This window comes from Thunnus albacares, chromosome 20 (assembly GCF_914725855.1).
Source record: "Thunnus albacares chromosome 20, fThuAlb1.1, whole genome shotgun sequence".
Lineage (NCBI taxonomy): Eukaryota > Metazoa > Chordata > Actinopteri > Scombriformes > Scombridae > Thunnus > Thunnus albacares.
Window position 1 is genome coordinate 20,710,840 of NC_058125.1, and position 21,661 is coordinate 20,732,500.

The 21,661-nt window shown below is 41.3% G+C and overlaps 2 protein-coding genes across 3 annotated transcripts in view; one reads left to right on the forward strand and one right to left on the reverse strand.

Moving 5' to 3' along the window:
• sgca (sarcoglycan, alpha) overlaps positions 1-2,479 on the forward strand; it is a 13,186-nt gene extending 10,707 nt beyond the window's left edge. Inside the window, exon 12 of the mRNA XM_044337885.1 lies at positions 28-2,479. Within this exon, the coding sequence (XP_044193820.1) occupies positions 28-34 (7 nt within the window). The 3' untranslated portion in view covers positions 35-2,479. The remainder of the gene's footprint in view (positions 1-27) is intronic.
• Positions 2,120-21,661, reverse strand: col1a1b (collagen, type I, alpha 1b). 2 transcript variants are annotated; one of them, XM_044337880.1, is made up of 51 exons: positions 21,429-21,661; positions 19,664-19,858; positions 19,179-19,204; positions 18,877-18,918; positions 17,858-17,950; positions 17,179-17,247; positions 16,927-16,971; positions 16,673-16,726; positions 16,223-16,276; positions 15,987-16,040; positions 15,680-15,733; positions 15,515-15,568; positions 15,336-15,380; positions 15,098-15,151; positions 14,895-14,939; positions 14,623-14,676; positions 13,666-13,764; positions 13,517-13,561; positions 13,333-13,431; positions 13,164-13,217; positions 12,922-13,029; positions 12,520-12,573; positions 12,267-12,365; positions 12,070-12,123; positions 11,841-11,939; positions 11,553-11,606; positions 11,387-11,440; positions 11,169-11,222; positions 11,000-11,053; positions 10,673-10,717; positions 10,462-10,560; positions 8,009-8,116; positions 7,700-7,807; positions 7,282-7,335; positions 6,986-7,039; positions 6,744-6,851; positions 6,458-6,511; positions 6,296-6,349; positions 5,968-6,129; positions 5,730-5,837; positions 5,428-5,535; positions 5,208-5,261; positions 4,928-5,035; positions 4,782-4,835; positions 4,538-4,645; positions 4,322-4,375; positions 3,867-3,974; positions 3,486-3,768; positions 3,201-3,391; positions 2,829-3,071; positions 2,120-2,672 (listed from the first exon to the last, which is right to left on the reverse strand). In XM_044337880.1, the coding sequence occupies exons 1-51, from the start codon at positions 21,508-21,510 to the stop codon at positions 2,526-2,528; spliced, it is 4,359 nt and encodes a 1,452-aa protein (XP_044193815.1). In that variant the 5' UTR covers positions 21,511-21,661; the 3' UTR covers positions 2,120-2,525. The 2 variants fall into 2 exon arrangements, with proteins under 2 accessions (XP_044193815.1, XP_044193816.1); XM_044337881.1 differs by lacking the exons at positions 8,009-8,116; positions 10,462-10,560; positions 10,673-10,717; ... (1 more) ...; positions 11,169-11,222; positions 11,387-11,440 and having other exon boundaries at positions 7,700-7,780.

Sequence of the window (21,661 nt, forward strand, 5' to 3'; positions counted from 1 at the left end):
ATGTTTTATATGTGTTTGTTTTTACAGGAAGTGAGAACAACGATGGATACATGTAAAGCCCGAATGTTATAAAGTAATGTGTTGCAACATCCTATTGTTAATTTGCTGTGGGAAATAGTGTTTTTTCTTCTTTTTCTTTCTTTAAGTTTAAAATACATAAATAGTATGTAGTTACTCAGATTGATATTTGCCATGTATGATTCTCTGTATTCCACCTTCTTTCATTACTAATAAACGAATATCAGTTCTCGCTGCTGGTACCAGGCATCAAGATTTGTTACAGACATTCTGGAGCAGTATTTAAAATAAAAGGAGGAGGTCTACACTTACCGTTTCAGAGATGCGGTGACAGCACGCTTTGTATTGTTCCTAGTGCAACTAGGCTGAAGAGAAAGGCTGGGAAGTCAGCGTCCAACCTGACTGAAAATCTGTTGCCAAGACTTTGTAGAATTGGATTTGATACAGTTTACTTCAGAAACTCAGCAGCTGCAGTACTCGAGGGAGGCAGAAAAGATGTTAGTTGTCCATTTTAAGTGGATTCCTGCAAACTGCAAATGTTTACAGTGATCCAGAGAGATAATTATGAAATAATTTTCACTTGTTTGCATCCCTCTATCATGTTATATCACTTGATTCAACGCAATAGTAGTTCCTTTTCTAAAGTCACGTCACACTTTCAGATTTTTCTGTTGGGTTGAGGCCACAAGTGCAACGTGAAACTAGAAAATGTTGAAACTTCAGAGAGCGGTGCGGCAGCAGTTTTCTGATCTTGTGTGATTTCAGTGTTGAACTCCTCTTTAAAACAGCTGTTGTTGCACTAGATGCCCAGAAGGAGTCGCTGCTGTATTTTCTTCTGATTTAGGAGTTTCTGGGTCCAGCACACATCTCCTCTCCTGCTAACAGTTCAACATTCATTCTCATGCAAATCCAGATCCCTGTTTTAAGAGATTGTGGAGCTGAAAACAAGACAAGTGACATGAGTATAATTAACTGCATTGGCTGCATGTCTGATAAACATTTTTTGCTGTTGGTTAAATTTTGTACTGTCAGATTTCTAAAAGAATTTGGAGGCAGATGTAATACAATTTAGTAGTTGTGTGTGTACTGATAAAGAAAAGCCAGGTTAGAGTATTGGCCTTGTTTTCACTGCTGCTTAATAGAAATATATCAAGTGCAACTGTTGTGGAACAGTTGATCCCTAAACCTATTTTAACTCTATTTCAATGCCACACACATAAGCTTAGATAAATGTCTATACGAAAGGATCAGCTCTCTGAAAATGTGAAATGCACCTCCATTGTATGGGAATTTATTTTTTGAATCCTAACACCTGATTTCAGTTTCACAACAGTTGCAAACAGGACAGTGAAAACTCCGCCACTGAGTAGACCACTTCACATGCTTTATTTCAGCACCCAAAATAATTAAAAACATCTTGATTTATTATACATGTACAAAATAAGTACAGAATCTCTCTTTTAAATCATGAAAGTGGGTCTGCTTCAATTTTTTTTTTTAAGAAACCCTTCGCGAAAAAGACATCAACAAACAACATAAACAACAGGGTGGGAGATGTGTGCTGTTTTTTTAGTGAAGAGGAGTTTTCCACAGGGGCAAACAGACAAAAGGATCAACACTGAACACATGGGCAGGGAAATTATATTGAACCAGAGTCACTTGCTTTTATCTACAAAGACATGATTGCATGCATTACATCTGCAGTGATCACCTTTTCAGAGGACCTCTGTGATCAAACCAACACTTGAGAAGAAAACAATTGCACTGCATAGACAACATGACAATGAGTCAATTTAGTAGCACCAAAGGTTCTGCAGGCATTAGTGGCAATAATTACAGTATGACAGTGAGAGTCTCACTATCAAACACCAATAACTGGACCTCATTGAATTGGTTATAGCACCTTTTAATGATTTTCTTGTGTTCTTGTGTAAAATAAACCCTTGTCCTTTGAGAAAAATTGCGGGTGACTTCTTGTTATGAGGTAGCCATCTACATATTGCAATGAAGGTGAGCTTCTTTGTCTTGCTCATTTGCTGGTCACGTTTGTCTGAGCAACATTCAGGTGTTTTTTAAAATTTTAGAACAAGAAGACACTTCACACTTTTTACAATTTATTTAACACCAGAAAAATGGTACATATCATTTGTTGTTTTCAATGTCCTTCCGCAGTGGTAGAAAATGGCAAAAGTCATCTGTGTTTCATTGCGTGTGCGGATCTTTTTTTTTTCTCAATCTCCAGGGGGAAATTTTACACAAGTATATATTATTTTCTTGTTGCCAGTGGAAACAAAAGATTCTTTTAAAGTGTCCTTGTGGTTGGTTTCGGTTGAAGTAGCAGTCCCAAAACTTCTCATGATTGGAAAAACACAAACATCGTCTTCAGTAGAGTGGTTTTAAGCATGTGGACCAATGGCAGCCGAATGAGTTTTGAATGCATAGAAAAAGGATTTAGAGATGACTGCTAGAAAAAAAACAACAATGTCATGTCCATATTTCTTTCATTTTTACAAGAAGCAAACGGGGCCAACTTCGACGCCAAATTCCTGATCAGGTGCACCAACATCCATAGGAGCAATGTCAATGATGGGCAGGCGAGATGTTTTTGATGTCTTGTAGTCAATGACTGTCTTGCCCCATGTGCCAGTGTGTGACTGTGGAGAGAAGAAAAAAGAAGAAAATGTCAGAAAATACCGATCACTCAAGAAATCAAGTTGTTTACTTCTGCACAATTCGAAAATGAAAATGTAGTAAGGATCAAAATTTTGCCTCCCTTAAGGCAAGGCTGGCCGAACAAAGATCAAACTCACCGTGCAGCCATCCTCGCTGACGCTGTATGTGAAGCGGCTGTTGCCCTCGGCTCTGATCTCGACATCGTTGGAGCCCTGGAGAAGCAGAGCCTTCTTCAGGTTGCCAGAGGCGGAGTCCATGTAGGCAATGCTGTTCTTGCAGTGGTATGTGATGTTCTGAGAGGCCTGGTTGGACATCAGGCGCATGAAGGTCATCTGGATGCTGACGTCCTCGGAATCAGCTCCATCACTGCCATACTGGAACTGCATATCAGAGGAAAGAAAAGGATGCATGGGTTTTACTTTTTACTGGCTTCAAAGTACACATCCTGTGGTCTATCAGTTGATGATTTTTGTTACTGTAGGAAAGATTTTGTGGCTCTGTAATCTCACCTGGAATCCACCGGTCATGGACTCGCTGAACCAGACGTGCTTCTTCTCTCTGATGTTCTTGCTGAGGTACCAGTTCTTCATGGGAACGCTGGTCTGGCTGGGATGGACGCAAGTCTCACCAGTCTCCATGTTGCAGTGGACCTTGATGGCATCCAGAGGAGAGCCCTGGTTGGGATCAACCCAGTATGTGCCTGTAACGGAGGGACATAAAACAGTTTTAGGCTGAGCTGATTCTCATGGCATTCTTTATGTAAAGGCTCAGTCCGGACACTGATCTGCACTCACCGCTCTTCCACTCAGGGTGGGACATCTTCAGGTCACGGCACATGCGGGTGGGGCTCTTCTGGGTACCGTCGGGGCTGCGGATCTTCTCAACCTTCTGAGTCAGGGTCTTGAGGGTGGTGTCAACCTCCATGTCGCGATCGCGCATCATGTTGGGGTCGTCAGCGCGGTAGTGGCCACCACGGAAGGGATCGGGGGCCTTCTCCTGAAGAGGTTGCTGGACGAATTCAAATCCACTTCCGGGAGATCCAGGGGGACCGGGAGGACCAGGAGGTCCAGGAGGACCCTATTTGGAGACAACAGGGGTTCACAAACTGCAGCCACAATCAAAGCATCTGAATGTACAAGTATACAAGTATGTGGATAAAATAAAGTTCAACTTACAGCGGGTCCCATCTCTCCATTGCGACCGCGAGGTCCAGGGGGTCCGATGGGTCCAGGCAGACCGTTCATGCCATCCTTACCAGGGGAGCCACTAGATCCAGCAGGTCCCTATGGAGTGAAAGCCACATGATCACTTATTAATATAAAACATCAGTTCAGAACTGTTCAGCTTGCCACTTCACTGACATTATGTGCATGTGTTTAACTGTGTGTGTCAGTATAGTCCTGCTTATCATGTACAATGTTTGTCATGTACTATTTTTGACACTTTCTGTATTATTATTCATGTACTCAAACCATCTCAATTTACAATTTTTTGTCTTGAGTCAGTGGACAAGTGTTTAGCAACTCTCTCCACAAAAAAGACTCTCCAAGTATCAGCTTGGTAGAGAATTATTTTTTTTTTGTGTAACTACAACAAGTACTGTGAAAAATTGTGAAAGAGTTGCACTTACTCTAGGTCCAGCAGGTCCGGAGGCACCAGCGGGTCCTCTCTCTCCCATAGATCCCTGGAGGCAAATGACGATGTTAACATCAAATATCACATTATGCACATGAAAACAGAATGTCTATATATCCTATAGAGTCAAAATTAGTCAAAGTGTTTAAGGTAATGGTATGGATGCAGCTGCAGTCAGATTTGTTTCCTTCTCTGTGAAACAGTTACTTACAGGAGTTCCGGGCAGACCCTGCATGCCGGTGAATCCTCTGTGTCCCTTGTGGCCTCTCTCTCCAGCCTCACCAGCCTCTCCTCTGTCTCCCTTTGCACCAGCAGGGCCCTGAAGAAAAGCAACAGGAGGTCAACCTGCCATCTCAGGTTCAAACAATCATCAGTCCCACGAGACTCTTGCAGTATTTCAAAAGATATTGTGTTTAGATATATTAATGATGCATATTATGCAGTGATGTACATACAGCAGGACCACGGACACCAGCGGCACCAGCAGGACCAGCGACACCAGCAGGACCCTAAAGAAAGAGAGAATGGGAAAATCAGATGACAGTGAAATTACAAGATTTAGTTACATTTTGCAAACAAGATAAACAAGAGGGGAGCTTACACTCTCTCCACGGTCACCAGTCTTGCCAGAGGGGCCAATAGCTCCAGGGGCTCCAGGAGCACCAGGGGGTCCAGGGGGTCCAGCAACACCAGACTCACCACGGTCTCCCTACAGGAGCAAATATCCAGTGAGACAATGCTAGGCAGCTAAAGGCTAATTGTAATGTTTCTATTGGGAGGCCAAAACAATCACATTTAGCAAAAAACAACAGGTGGTTTGATATAAAGATATAATTTAGGTTTTGAAAATGATATAAATTAGTCAAGAGGAGGAAGGTTACCTTGGGGCCAGGGGCACCATCACGACCAGGGGCACCATCATGACCAGTAGGTCCCTGTGGAAGAGCATTGAGGCAACGTTAATCACCATGTTTGATGGTTAGCTACAACTGTATATTGAAGGTGCATTTGCAGTGTGTGAGGCTCTATATGACTGTGTTCACAGTACCCAAAGCCAGATTCTGATTTCGAGTGAGTAAACACCATATTGAGGTCTCATACCTCACGACCAGCCTCTCCGGGAGCACCAGACAGTCCAGGGGGTCCAGCTGGTCCAGGGGGTCCACGCTCACCAACAAGTCCAGCAGGTCCCTGCTTTCCGGGCTCACCCTGAATAAAAACAAGAGAGGTGAGCTCTCTGCATGCAGGTGGAAGCTCTGAGGTGAGCTTTAGAAATAACAAACAGTGATCATGTGCTAAAGTGTGGAATAAAAAGCAATGAAAAGCAGATTTAATCTAACAATATTCTATGTGTATTTGTGTATTTAGCATGCAGAGTACATGGAATGAAAGATAATACTTACAGATTGACCAGGCAGACCAGGGAAACCACGCTCTCCACGCTGTCCAGGGAGACCTACACTACCACGCTGTCCAGCAATACCTTGGGGTCCAGATATACCAGGGGCACCCTGCACGGAAGGACAGAGAATTCAGTTAGCAGCACGTAAAAGAAAACAGATCACTGTGGCACATTTTAGGTTGTAAAGAAAGTTAGTGCTGTGATATAGAAAGTAATAAGTGTATGTTCTGGGTACTCACAGGGGGTCCATCAGCACCAGGAGATCCCTTCTCTCCAGTAACTCCTGGGGGTCCACCAGCACCAGTCTCACCAGGGCGACCAGCAGGGCCAGTCTCACCACGAGCTCCTCTTGCTCCATCTTTGCCCACGGGTCCAAGGGGTCCAGGGGGTCCACTAGCTCCCTGGAGACACAGACAGGAGTCAAGTCATTGAATCAAACTGTGCTGAAGGACATGATGGTGATGTACAAACAGACTGAAGTCAAGATTGTCTGTTGGTGATTACTTCTTAGATATGACAGGTCGTATTAACAGATGAACTGGTTATGTGGATAATGATGAAACTTACAGCAGGGCCAGGGGGTCCAACTCTGCCGGCAGGTCCGGGGAAACCAGTAGCACCCTACAAATATACACAAAGAGACAAATGAGGTGAAAATGGAACTTAAAACTGCATTACTGATTCATTTATTCATATATACTAAAGCTCACACTAAAGTGGGATACTTACAGGAGATCCAGCGCCACCACGAGCACCTTTGGGTCCAGAAGGACCAGAAGGTCCCTGTTGACACAAACATTTGAAAGTGAGGAGAAAGCACTAATCATCATCACAAATAAAATTGGAAAGAATGTGCCCATATCAAAAGATTTCTATTTATAAATTCCTTCTCAACTCAATCTGGAATCGATAATAAAATAAAAATATTATCCTGTGTTTATTGTTACTTTTGAGTGTTTTCCATGATTATTCTAAAGTATATATCAGAAGATATTCATCTGATATGTGGGTCTACCTGAGGTCCAGCAGCTCCAACAGGTCCACCTGGTCCAGGAGCACCAGCGTCTCCCTTGGGTCCAGTATCACCACTCTCTCCCTTGGCACCAGGCTGGCCATCAGCACCCTGAGGTTGGAGGGAAAGAGAAGACATTAGCACATGTCAGCTTTAATCTTAAGTGAGTTTGCTGTATTTTAAAATAATTGAAAATCTCTAGAAAAATATCAGTTTTGGTATAACATATAATGTGAGGTTCTTACAGGAGGTCCAGCGAATCCAGCAGGTCCAGAGGGACCAGTCTCTCCACGCTCACCCTGTTGGAGTAATAAGGAACAAGGTTTTAGGGTCATCTGGTCCTAAGTGTGTCTAAATTTACAACACATGTCATAATATTCTAGATACAGCAAGTCACTAAAGATACAAATCCACTCTTACTAACCAGTTTAAAGTTTACAATAGATAACATCTTAACTATGTTTTAAAGAACAGTAAAAGAAAAGTATATTTTGTTTGTTTACTAGTCTTTAATCAGGTGTATCTTTGGAGAAGGACTTACAGGGGCACCACGAGGACCACTGGGTCCAGCAACTCCAACAGCACCAGGCTCACCCTAGAAGAGAGGGACAGGAGGTCAGAAGACATGTTGATTGGTCATCCTAACCACTTATTTATTACAAACAAGCTTTGTACAAATAAACTCAAAGTTGGCAAGTAAATCACTGAATATCTACTGGGTATTTCAGCAAATTACAGTGTGTAATTTGTGACAAAATAATGGTGGTTTTCCCATCATATTGTTGATGCAATAGTCACGTTATTGACGAAGGATGAAGAAGCCTCTGAAAATGAGACCCCAATCATATACATAAACTATATATAATGTGTGTGAATAAAACTGCAGTAAAAATAGAGATAGAGTTGACTTTATTCATGATAACAGGGTGAGAAAAAGTCCAGAATCGCTGATGTCTCACCTTCTCACCCTGAGCACCAGGAGGTCCAGGGACTCCAATGGCACCGGTCATACCACGCACGCCATCTTTGCCAGGGGCACCATCGGCTCCCTTGGCACCAGCATCACCCTGAGAAGAAAGAAGAGTTCATATAGTGTAAATTTAGACTTATTAAGATCACTTGTGTTGATACTAAAAATGGGTTAACCACCTTAAATTAGCTACAAATGTGACAATGATCGATGAATCTCATGCTAAACACTGCAAACTTAACTAAAAGTTTGCATAATCAAAAAATTCAGGATGAATTCGATAGGTTGAGATACTTACTCTCTCTCCCTTGGCACCGGGGAGACCAGCAGCTCCACGCTCACCAGGCATTCCCTGCATACCGGGGCCTCCTTGAGCACCAGGGGGACCACCAGCACCGGACTCTCCCTGCACACACACAAAAACAGAAACATTCACATTGTTATCCATTACTAACACTCAATTTGCTGCAAGTGAACAGTCCACTGTACTTCACAATAATCACTGAACAACAGGGGATGTGTATGCTGTACATATACTGCATCCTGTGGAAATGATGTATGTAACAAATGAATTCAAGTTGACACAGATGAATCTATACTGGTGCTGGTATATCTTTGTGATAAAGTAGGAGGTGGAGGCAAGAAAACTAAATGATAATTTTGCTTTTTTTGAATGAAAAAAATATTTGTTTTATTTATAAAAATAAATGAAGAGGCATATATGTGCATATTTGCCTCTTTGTTTTATTCTTTTATCATCATGTAAAGCATTTTGAACTGCTTTTGTATGAAGTGGTACTATACAAGTAAAATTTGAGTTGAACTGAATACATTTTTGCACCCAGGCCCTATAAAAAATGTGTTTTCATAATTTAAAATCACGCCAAACAGTGTTAGTTTTAGTTATCATTCTGCAGGAGCTTCCCCAGTTTAGTCCGCTCTTTGTATGTTCTACTGATCATGTGACTTGTTTCTCTTAGCTATGTCCATGGTGGAAAGAGGAAGTTTTGTGCTCAGTGTTGGTTTTTCGGTGCTTCTTTGACTGCCCCACTGGACTGTAAGAAGCTGCAGCAGAGTGACTGGTTGCTCAAAAGTAAAGCTATTGATGATGTTATGCTATTAATGATTGTAAATGATGAGGAAAAAAGTATATGGTCGGGCTTGAAAAACAATACAAGTGCAAGTGACAAATTACATCACTAACTAGAAGAGTGCACTCAGTAGAGTGCAGATCTCCACCAGGTGTGTACAGCCAATATGGCGGCGAAGATAACAAAAGCAGGGATTTATTCATCTCATATTGTGCCTAACTTTAGTGGATCATAACATATCGGGTATGGATTTAATCTGCAGATGCTCCGGTTCAAGATGAGACCAAACATTTCTATGGATGTCAATTTTGAGCCATGACAATAGCCAAAATGTAGCCTACACCAGACTAAGTAAGCCTTGTTTTTAGCCTAGCCAATTGCTGGAAATGTCCTTTGCTATGTCATAATGCATATTGTAAAATGGTGAGGACTGCTCAAAAGACAAATGTTTAAGCTTTACGATAGGCTCATAAGGAATCTTGTCAATATTTATTTGAATTTACAACACAACTTGCTCTCAAGGTACTGAAATTTGGCACTGATTGATCTAATGTGGCAACAACGCATGATTGGTTGTCTCTAGCAGAAACAAGATTCCAAACTGAAACAGTTGTTGATCACTTGCGGCCTCTACCGGCCGGTTAGGAGGAGTGAAGAGTCAGCAGCAAATGGCGTTATAAAACAGAGCGGTCAATTGTGTTATAAAATAGGTTTTTCAAAAATTGTATATAGTCATAAATGTGCACAAAAAATAAAAAAATATTAGGCTGATGCGTCCAGTGGTATGGATGGGCCCAACTATCCAACTACTACCCAACTATGGACCCAAAAACTAATAATTCACAGGCTGCAATAGATGATTTGTCATGTATTTGTCTTGCAATTTATTTAATTTGTGTAGTCTAGAACAGTTGTTCTCAAAGTGGGGTCCTTGAGGGGGTAAAAAGGGTAAAATCTTATCAGATGGGGGTCCGTGGTCTAATTTGTGTCAAGTTTAGGGGTCCTTGACATGAAAACTTGTGAGACCCATTGGCCTAGACATTGTATCTCAGCTTTAACCATGTATAGATATGGATATGAGTTTATATGAGTTTGATATCCTAAAGATAACGACCACCAGATCACATGGACCACATGCAATGATACATTTTATCAGGTGACACTTTCCAACATATGCGGACGACTCATAGTGGAAAACATTACCCAATAAATATCATCATTAATAATACACATGATCAACTGTCCATGTAGCCTGGTTTATGAGGACTGATCCATTATAATGACTTTAAAATGACATGGCATTTTATGCATATTCTATAAAGTGTTATTATGCTGGATAACTGTCCTGAAAAGTGTTTAAACTATTTGTAGTGTATTGTAACTGTGTAGGCATATTAAGTGTTTTTCAAGAGGAGTAGTCTCTTTTTTGTACAAAAAGATGTTGAACTGTTCTTTGTGGGCCTGGATGATTTATTTGCCTATATTATATATTGGTACTTTTGAACCTGTTGATAATTAACACTGATGTGTATCTCTTGAAAAACATGTAAATAACGTGTTTTTGCTTGTGTAATTTGTGAGTTATAGTATTCAACAAATGGCTATTTTGACTTCAAGAGGAGTGTTTTGTTTCCTCATCTTTAGGAGCTCTTCAACCTACCTTAGCTCCATCGTTACCAGCAGGGCCAGGAGCACCACGGGGTCCAGTTGGGCCACCAATGCCGGGAGCACCACGCTCACCAGGGAAACCTCTCTCGCCCTAAAGGAGAGAAGGAACACGTCAGTCACAACTGATAGCTTAATACCAGTGGAACTGTGTTTTCCGTGGATGCTGAGAATGGTTTGTTATCTAAAATGCATTAGATACTCACTCTTGGTCCAGAGGGGCCAGGGGGGCCACCCTCACCGGGGGCACCCTAAACACAACAGAGAGAGGACAAGGTTGTCATGAAGTCTGATTTACTGCATCAACATGATGTGCAATGAAGCAATCTCCCATGAGAAATTAAAAAAAAAAAAAAAACGACAGGTGTATCATTATGAAGAAAGTGAAATCTTTAAACTTCATAATAATGATAATATTATGATAATAATGATGAATATATATGCTTGTGTGGGATTTATATTTCACTGTGTTTGTAAGATTCTTAAAAATAGCATGTAAGATTTGTGTGATTACAATCCACTGTGACTCTTACCTGCTCACCAGGCTTGCCAGTCTCACCAGTGGAACCTTGGGGTCCAGGAAGTCCCTTCATGAGGAAGAAAAGATGACAATTTAGCAAGTGGGGTTGTGACACAGCTCAGAAATATAGCAAACCAAAGAAAAGACAGGGCTCTGGCTGCCAAGATACTCTCAAAACCTACCTGGAATCCGGCAGGACCAGTAGATCCCTGCTCTCCCTTCTCTCCAGCAGGTCCCTGAACAGGAAGAAGCAAACAAAATGATCAGAGACAGAAACAGAAACTGTAAACTTTGACACTGTCTTATAAAATATACAACTATGACTCATGGTTTTAAATACTGATGGCAATATCACTCGCAATATAACATGCTGTTTAAATAATGTAGAGAAGATACATACAGCGGGGCCAGAAGGTCCAGGAGCACCAGCGTCACCATCTTTGCCAGGGGCACCCTGTGAACAAAAACATTAAACAACAAAACCAATTATCAACTGTCTTTTAGCTTTTTATGGACATTAATTTTGACATAATTTCTGTACTTCTGAAAATATTTCAAGTACTTACAACAGAACCAGTAGCACCAGCGGGACCTCTCTCACCAGGCTTACCAGACTCACCCTATTGAACAGAAGAGAACAACACACTTACATTTGCTCCATAAGAGATTTTACACCAGTATTTCTATTTAATTTCACTTTTATGGGCTGAAAAATAAAGTCAAGTAAAGTACTGATTTGTAGCTGATTTTCAGTGTGTATATGATTAACAAACTGTTAAGCAGTTACCCTACAACTTCTGTAAGATCTACTGTATTTTTGCATTAAAAAGATAAGAGTGAGGTGATGAACTCACAGCGGCTCCCTTGGGTCCGGGGAATCCCATAACTCCAGGCTGTCCTCTGGCACCAGTAGGGCCAGCAGGTCCGGGGCGTCCGTCTTGTCCAGAAATACCCTAAAGATCATTGGAAGACAATGCTGAAAATATACTCTCCTATCATGATTAAATCGGTTTACATCTGTGGTTACTCTTTGTTTTTTGACAAATACATTCAATTATTAAGTATTACTGGGTCGTTACTTACAGCAGGTCCAACTTTGCCATCAGGGCCAGGGCTTCCAGGGCTACCGGTCATACCCTGTGGAGAGCAGGTTCAGTTAGTATGAAGACAAAAAATAGATATATACAGTAGTATTTATATTCAACAGTGGTCTAAGATTAGCCAAAAGATTTAAAATAGTTTCTGAGACAGCAACTGAGGAAATTTGTAGTAGAACTCACCTTTGATCCAGGTGCGCCAGGAGCACCGGGGTTTCCAGACTCACCAGTGGCTCCCTGAGGTCCAATAGCGCCAGGGGAACCACGCTCACCAGGGGCTCCCTGTCATACAAGTGAAGAGTAAGAATAAGAAGCTGTGACAAATGGGTGATGTTTATACCCTAAATTATCTCTATTGTATTGGAACTTTCAACTTCCCAAACACAATTTTTAAATTTTGGGTTTGAGTTTTCACTGGGTAGATTCACTAACTCACCTTGCCACCAGCACCTCCATCAGCACCAGGCAAACCACGAGGACCAGGGGCACCCTAAAGGAACAAACAGACACACCAGCCATGTCACTAACTGAGGTGAATCCCCTCGGGAATTTAACGTACTGTAAATGTGCTGAAGGCTTTCTAGAAATATAAAGTACAGGATTTCAACATGAGATCTGATTGTTGTTCCACTGACATGAGTGATCCTGAGAAAGTATTGATTATTTCGTCACTATGAGGTGTGGAAATGTAAGCTCAACATAATGGCCCTTCTCACTGTTATCTAAAACAGGTGGCCGGTTCATGATTCAGATGCTGAATCATCCGCGCTGCCTCAATGGCAACTACAGTATCTGGCAAAGATTTGGTGCAGCTGAATAGAAAGAGGCAGTAACATACACGCTCTCCAGGGGGTCCACGGGGTCCAGAACCACCGGGCTCTCCACGAGGTCCTCTCTTGCCCTCCTCACCAGCGGGGCCAATAAGTCCCTGAAGTCCAGCTGGGCCCTGGAAAAGAAAGGAAAGTAAGTCAAACCAGTTAACCATGTTATTTCCCTATAGCACATAAAACGGTGAATAAATGGCAAGCTGAATTGGAAACAGTGACAATCAATCAAGGATCAATGTATTTTAAAACTTACAGGCTCTCCCTTGGCACCAGGCTCTCCCCTAGATCCAGCGGGACCATGGTCACCCTGTGGGCAGAAACACACAGTTTACATTTAGGCTGTCAGGTGATCCTGAGTGTCTATAATGCAGAAGAACTATGTGTCATAAAACCAAAAATCACACAATCTATTGTCTACTTACGGAGTTACCCTTAGGACCAGGAGCACCAACAGGTCCCTGAGCTCCAGCAGGACCACGAGCACCAGGGAAACCAGGAGCACCAGCGATACCCATAGCACCCTGTGGGATGGAGAGTCGGGGAGTCAGAACACTTCATGTGCAGGATTCAAGTGTGACAAATGTGACTGATGAGTGTGATACTTACAACAGCACCCTTAGCACCAGGAACACCATCAGATCCGGGGGCACCCTGTTGAGAGAGGAAGGAAAGAAAAAAGTTGATCACAAATAACTTCAAAGAGATGTGACAGGGTTTTAAAGGAGCACCTACAGACAAGTCAAGTATATACTCACAGCAGGCCCAGCAGGTCCAGCAGGTCCTGGGTTACCAGGCTCACCACGGGCTCCCTGGGGTCCCTCAGATCCACGGCCTCCCTGAGGACCAGTCTCTCCCTGTGGAGGGAAGCAATAATCTGTAGCTTTAATATTGTGTGTTTATAAATAAAGAAACAAAACATCCTGAATATAAAAGTAAATTACGTTGTGAAGATGAGTCACTGGTCACTAAAAATGTTGTATACTCTCTCAATTTATTCACACGAGTATAATCTTAATTTTGCTTTGTTGCACGTGTCCAGAGAGTAATTTCAAACCATTTAGTTGTTCTGTCATCATAGCCCAGATTCTGACAGCTATCACATCATTCACACCTTTTTTTTTTTTACCTTCCTCCTCTTTGTTCTTAAAATAACCAAAGTGTGTTACAGGATATTAAAATAGATCCTTCACTGATGGCAACAGGGAAGGGCTGCAGCAGGGGTACAGTAAGGTACCATTAGAGGTCTAGTGATGCCATCTGGTGGCTACACTGTTCATCTGAGATATAGAGAGTATTAGGGCAAATATTTTGTTTTCAGTTTTTGTTTTTCAGCTTTTTCATGTGGATATTGATATTCATCTGTCACATGTGGGATTTTGGACATTGAGAAGTTTCCCTATCAATGTTGATCCTACAAATACTGAAATTTGATGACAGGGATACATCTGTAGAGACAGTAATGTCACCACTACATCACTGGTGGTTAAAATACTGCCATGTTGTCCATGGCTGTCAGGACAACCCTTATTTGAAGGACCCAGTAACACCAGCAGTTTTTAAGGGGTATAATTGGTCAAGTTAGACATGGAAAAGTGAAGAAGAGCACTACTACTGCACTTAAGCTAAGGGTGATAAATCTCAGCAGGCCAATTGGAAAGCCTATTGCCTGTTTTCATATCCAACAAAAATGTTTTGAATACTGGATGACTTACCTTAACGCCAGCACCACCGGGGAATCCAGGGGGACCAGCAGGTCCAGTTGATCCCTGAAAAATAAAGACACATGATGTTAATAGATCACAGAATACAAAGACACCCAGAAATTTGTTTTACAGAGTATGTTTGCCGCTAAAACAAGAGTGCATCACACGCTATAGCTATAGAATTATGTTGGTGATATCACCTGATAATTTTAAGCAGGTGATATAATCTAATCCATATATTTCCAAATAGAAATAAGGCAGCCAGGTAAAATAGTACTTACAGGGGGTCCAGCAGCACCAGTGGCGCCTTGACCGCCAGCAGCACCCTGCAGAGGATAATAAGAATATCTCAAGGTGAAAAACATATTTGTATCATAGTATTAACTAAATAATGTCACATTTCTTTTCACTAGTAGTCCCATCAGCTTTTAGCCTTTTCTGATGGAAGTAAGGTCAATTTTCAGACATGAATAGCAATGCTTACAGCAGGGCCAGGAGGTCCGGGGCGGCCTCTCTCACCAGGAAGACCACGAGCACCCTGGGAAAGTCACAGAGAGAGAATAATATTAGCTTGACATTTTATAGACCTTGCATTTATATGTATTGTATATACATCAGAGACGGCTGAGAGGCTTGCAGCTCATCTATATTATTAGCATTAAAACAGCATCTATCTCTTAGAATGATGTACAAATCAACAAATTCAACAAATAAAAACCTACCATGGCACCGGGGACACCGTTATCACCAGCGGAACCAGCCTCTCCCTGCAGACAAACACAGAAGAAAGAAATGAGCTTTGCATTGGAATGACTCTAACTAGTGGTTCAGGCTGAATTACTGGTGTAGTTCATGATGAGATTCCTGCTTCGGTGAGCAACAACACGTCCTGCTATCTCACCTTGGGGCCAGCGGGGCCAGCATCTCCCTTAGCTCCATCCAGACCGCTGAAACCCTGTAGACAAAATCAATCAGCATTATAAGGTCAAGCTTCTCACTCATAACAACATCACAGCAGTTTAAAAAAAATGTGGATTTTGGTAATCTAATGCTCTTCCAAACTCACTCTGTGTCCCTTGATGCCGGGAAGTCCGGGGGTTCCGGGGAATCCACGAGCACCCTGCAAGAGGAGAAGACATATTTATTAATATTTCAGAAATACACAAATGCCAAATGCATGAGGAAGCACAATCCGGATTGAGTGAAAATGATTTGACTAAAAATGGCTAGATATTTTGACAGATAAGTGGAATCAACAGATCGTTTTGTGCTTTTGAGTGTATGCTGACTATCAGCTTTCACATAAATGCCAATATAGGATTCATTTTCGGCTGACCACCTCCTGACCTTTGCCCTAAATGAAGGTCACTCACCTGAGGGCCAGCAGCTCCACGCTCACCGGGGCGTCCAGGTTTGCCAGCCTCACCCTGTTGGAGACACACAGAAAGGATGTCAGTGTCTGGGAGCATCAACTCACTAACATAAACTAAGTGTCCTTCAGGCAATAAATAAGTAAAATGAGGTAACACGGTTAAGATTTATGTCAAATATCAAAAGGATAACAACAACAAAGTCAAATCATTCAAATAATAATCAACAAATCACTTACATCATCTCCGTTCTTTCCAGGGGGACCAGAAGGACCACGGGGACCCATGGCACCCTAAAAACACCAATTAATCATTGGATTAATAAACGAATAATGTCTGCAAAAACAGAAACATGCACTTTAAAGACTGACATGTGGGCTGGTGCATGTGAGTAAAGGAGAGACGGTGAGGGGGGCATTGACAATAAGTGTGTGTGTATTTGTATGCAGATGTGTGTCAGTGGGTCAGTGATTACAACAGGAAGTGAATCACAGAGAGCAGTGAAGTGTTAAGTGAAGGAGGTATTATCAATGTGAATAAAGAGCATCTTATTGATTAAGTGCAATCATACAGAGCTCTGGGAACACTCCATGTGAACTACAGTACAAATAGTTTCACACAAACTCATCACCTTCATCACAAACAAAACAAGAGAAACATTTATTTAGCAGAGCATTGTGTATACTCACAGAAGCTCCGGGCTCACCAGGCTCTCCAGGGGGGCCAGTGAAACCCTGAGGACCCTGTTGGACAACAAGAAGAGCAGATTAATACAGTATCTTCTTTAATGTTTATGCATTTAACTTAAATGCAGTATGATAGAACTGATGCAAGAAAAAAAATGACTGGATGATGACACTTAGCTAAATCTCTTTGAAAGATTGAAGAATATTTTAAGGGTGTTGTTGAAATAAATGGCTGTAACTGATAAGGGAATACTTACAGAGGAACCTGGGGGTCCAACAGGACCACGTGGACCCATAGGACCCTGTTGATGAAGATGAGATAAAAGCCATGAGATCATAGATCTCACTAGTGATGAGAAACATCACACCGTAAGCAATAAACAAAGGAACCATTTACTAGTAATAAAATTTCAAAAGCTGAATACAGACCATTATGTAAACGTGTTAACAGGCAATTTCTGCATATTTAGCAGTACAGTTATGTTTGAGAGAGAGCAAAGCCTTCATACCATTGGGCCAGGGACAGGTGGGCCGGAGGATTTGGATTGGTCAACATAGCTCATTTGAGGAGAGAAGTTCTGTCAGGGGAAAGATAAAGAATTAGTTGCTGAGCTTTGGAGAAACAACACATTCAATTATTGTTGCTTTAAAAGTTCTTTTCATAACACTGTCTGTAGATCCCAGGTTACATTATACAGACACTATAAACACCTCTATTTCTGCAGAGGGGTGAGAACTTCTAACAACAAACACGTCAGATTCTGTGGCACAGATATTGAGTTGAACTTTAATATGTTAAAGGGTATAAATGCATGATGGAACTTTCATGTGTCAATTAAGGTCGTTGACTGAATAAACTGTTAAATAAATCAATACTTAAAATAAATCTGCATTTTTTTCCCTCAGACCTAAACCTGAGGCCGAAGGAGCTGTCTGCAGTCCCAGCGCTGAAACAAACATTGAGGAGGTTTCCTTGCTGCTTTCTAGCCTTGCCTGCTGATCTTCCTCCTCAAGTGTTTGTAAAATGGAGAATCATTGGCAGAACCTATTCAGCTTCAGACAAAGACAGATTAAATCTAACCTAGACTACCAGGGGTTTTCAAGATATGTCTCATTTGTAAACAGAATCCAATCATATGCTAAACTTGATTCCTGACTTCCTGGATGTTCTGACGTGGAGATACTTACTCCGCCAAGGCCAGGGGGGCCAGGGGGGCCGGGTGGGCCAGGAAGACCAGGTTGTCCGGGGATTCCATCTCTGCCAGGAGGACCAGGGGGACCCTGCAGGAAACATCAAGCGGACATTGTCTGTTAGCAATATTTTTACCTATTATTTCATTTATTATTAATGTGTCCTGCATTAAGAACTACAGATTAGACCGCAACATCTCTCTGGAATAATTATCTATATATTTGAATAGCAAACACGAAATTCTTATACTTATTATCTTATTTCAATCACATCCTTATTCAAGTAAAAAAAACAACCTTGTTTTCTGATATTTTAATGTTGATTTTTGTAGTTAAAGTACCCAAAATAAAATGATGGTAAAGCTTTTTTAGAATCATAAAAGCTTGCAAAAAATTGAAAATTGGTTCATTTTCAAGTTGACTTGTTTCTTGCTGTAGTTCCTTAATATTACTTTATCATTTATAAACTGACTAGTGTTATGTGACCTTTGAACTTTGAATGACCTGTTGACCTTGTGACCTAATTATCAACTATCATTGCAACAGTGATGTCATAGCAGCTTTACCAGCATTTAGATTAGTTTGTAGGCGCTCACTAAGCAAAGATAAAGTGGTGCTGTGTACATTTTTACATTTTTAGCCAGTGATTTGTCAAATACATATCAATGCAAAGACCATGCCTATAAACTATGGAAAGATCTCACGAAAATACATATAATCAACCACATGCAATGCAGATAAGATGCATGATTTATACCAAAATGTTATTATAATTGAATGAGCCACTGTAATTGAAAAACTACACAATAACCAACACAACAGGGAAACACTGATGTGTTATTGTTGGGACAAATGCATTTAACATGGCTCTCATGGAAAATAATTTAGAATATATATCAAAAGAAAGACACACTTCCTCATTCAAGTGAATGGAACTTTTGACTGGTACTGTATATCAGTATAATTTGTATTGAAGGACAGAATAGGCTTGAGAGTTCAAATGAAATGGAACCTACATCATCTCCCTTGGGGCCATCGTCTCCCTTTTCCACAGGTGTCTAGGAATAGACAGAAAAAGGGAGTTAGGCTATGTTTGCAACATTTCATCCACACTGTAAAAAACACAAAGTGCATTTTATAGAATATAAAGAGAGGTAATGACAAACTCAACTAACTGGGCTATGCAAGCATCACCAAAGAAAGATGATTATGAAGTTTGGGCCTGCATACTAAACATGCTTATGAATTTAAGGTCTTAGTTACATTTTTTTAATAAAACAAACTATTCAATATGGATAAAAGTTAAAGGGCAAAATACCTGTGGTTCTTCAGGAACCTGGGGTCCTACAGAACCAACAGAGAAGGAGAAAATGTCAACACCTCTTCAACATTAATGAGAGACACAAACCTAACTTTACAGAATAATGTATAACCCTGAATCTAAAGCCTAAATGCTAAATCATTTCTGCTGTATAAAAGGTGGAAAATAAATAGAAATGTTGCTTTTGGAGATACATGTGACGTGTGTTACATATTCACTGCCAGACTTCACCAAAGAGCGGGTATAATCCGTTTTAAAAGAATGCATATTGGAAAAAGAACTGGACAAAAGGTAAATCCAAAGCGATTCTGGTGAATTTCTGAATGGAAAATCCTCAGGCAAGCAGGCAGGCAGGCTTAGGGCCTCGAGTCCATTTGTGGCCAGAGAGCCATGGATGGTCAGAGATGAGGTGGGAAGCACAAGGTGGCGCCACAAAGCTAAGTGAACCACAGAAATGCTGAGGAGGATTCAAGGTGTAGTACCATCAGTGTCGGGGCAGATAGGACAGCACTCTCCGTCTGGGATGATGGGATCAGCACAGTCGGATGTGTCCTCGCAGATCACCTCGTCGCACATGACGGTTCCGCTGTCGCAGACGCAGATCTGGCAGGGTTCTGGTTTCCATACATCCTTATCGTTGTACAACTGTCCCTCTAATGTGCAGCTGCCGAATGTGCCTGAGAAGAGAAAACCGTGGTGAGTTTTGTAACATTAAATATGATAAAATATCCAAAAAGACAGTGGATATCTAACATGTTTGTCTAATAAATGCTTAAAAGTAAACCGATTGAAGTGTACAGCGTGAAGATAGTTAAGCTTTGGCTACACCTGCTTGCAAAACAATACAGCACACTTGAGTAAAATGATTATTTATTTCCCCATGCAGATGGAAAAATATATTTATCACAGTTGTTAAGACTATGGACCCCCCCCCCCCCAGCTCTGACCTGTAGCACACAGCCTGTTTTGATAGTTTTCATTTCAGCAGTCTCTTTAAAGTTATTTTTAGATCTCAAATATAAAGGCTTCATCTGGATGTGCCAAAATCATAAAAAAAATCCGCTTTAAATGAGCTGAACCTTTTGGGTGTTTGGTGACTGATTTGTCAATGAGAATCAAGCTTCTAATGAAGTGCGACATTAGTGCACATCCGCAGGAGTTATGAGATATCTGCTTAATGTCAGGTCATGGTGAGCAATAGAGCAAAAGTAGCAAAAGTCATTATCCAGCACTCCTGTTTAGATGTAATTACAGATATTTACTCAAAAAAAAACATAAGTGGAAAACTGCACAGGGTTAAATCACTTTTCAGGATGGTGGATGTGTGGTGGGGCCTTGAGGTGGGAGGTGGGAGGGGGGGTCGAGGTTTGGAAGAAAGATGCACACTTCCAGTACTCGCCACAGAGCGGCGCTGTCAGCCTACTAAACCTGGTCCTCCGCACCCTCCTCTGGAAGGTGATTAATTGATGTCTAGACTATTTCACTGGCGACGTCATACTTAGGCGATTTTTCCATTGTCCCTTTTTTTTCAGTTAACAAAGTCCAGTTTTATACAAAGTGGACAAAAATGTTGTTTAATTGAATGTGACATTCTCGTTGTATTGCAAAAGTCTGACTTTATGACAGTGGAAAAGGTATCCACTTTATCATGTTTTATTCCTAAACAAGCTGTCTGCTCACTTTTGATGCGTTAATGGTGAATTTACAGACTTTGGCACAGATTTGTGAACTGGGATGCAGCTTTTATAAAAACTGGCCAAAACGGCTTTTCATACTAAAGATAATCAAGATTTCATCAACTAAATTGCCTTTTTTAAAAAAAAGAAAAATTCGTTATAATTGTGCTCTGCTTCAACTCTCTTTGAACCCAATGTCCTGTCATTGCGCATCAAGAGATAGTGCAGCTGCTCCCCTCAGGTTTGCGCTCTAGCAGGAGGACGCACACTGAGCATGCATCTGCACGTCAGCAAGATCAGCAAACAATAAAAGAAAAAGAAAATCCAGTTCTATAAATTCCTATTCGCTTCCAGATCTCCAAAAAAAAAAAAAAAAAACCCAAAAAACAAAAAAACCCATCAAAACGCCTCACTGTGTAACAACTTTCACCATCACTGCACACTGGAGTCAGGTATCCCGCAGTGCACAATCTGTTCCAGCAAACTGCTCAGCATCCTTGCGGGCTATCCACATCCTGAGGGTGCCACAGTCCCAAAACAACTGAAATCAATGTTTGAAAGTGATACTTACTATCATCCTCGCCTTGAGCTCTCACCAAAAGCACTGTCACGCTGAGGAACAGCGCTAACCGAATATCCACAAAGCTGAACATGTCTAAATATTAGACATGTAGATTCTTTGCGACAAGGGGAATCCTCTTTTTCTCCTCAGACACCACTCATACACGGTAGGGTCCGGTCTGTGTGTTACTCCAATCCAGACCCTAGCAGAAACTCCCTACTGCCTAAACAAATGAGTTAGCT

Excerpts from the sequence above, each read along its gene's own strand:
- col1a1b (XM_044337880.1), bottom strand. The coding sequence starts at position 21,510 with ATGTTCAGCTTTGTGGATATTCGGTTAGCGCTGTTCCTCAGCGTGACA. Across the intron at positions 13,218-13,332 it reads CTGGTCCTAAGGGTAACTCC|GGTGACCATGGTCCCGCTGG; the intron begins GTAAGTAGACAA and ends TTCTGCCCACAG. Across the intron at positions 13,030-13,163 it reads CTGGTGCCAAGGGAGAGCCT|GGCCCAGCTGGACTTCAGGG; the intron begins GTAAGTTTTAAA and ends TTTCTTTTCCAG.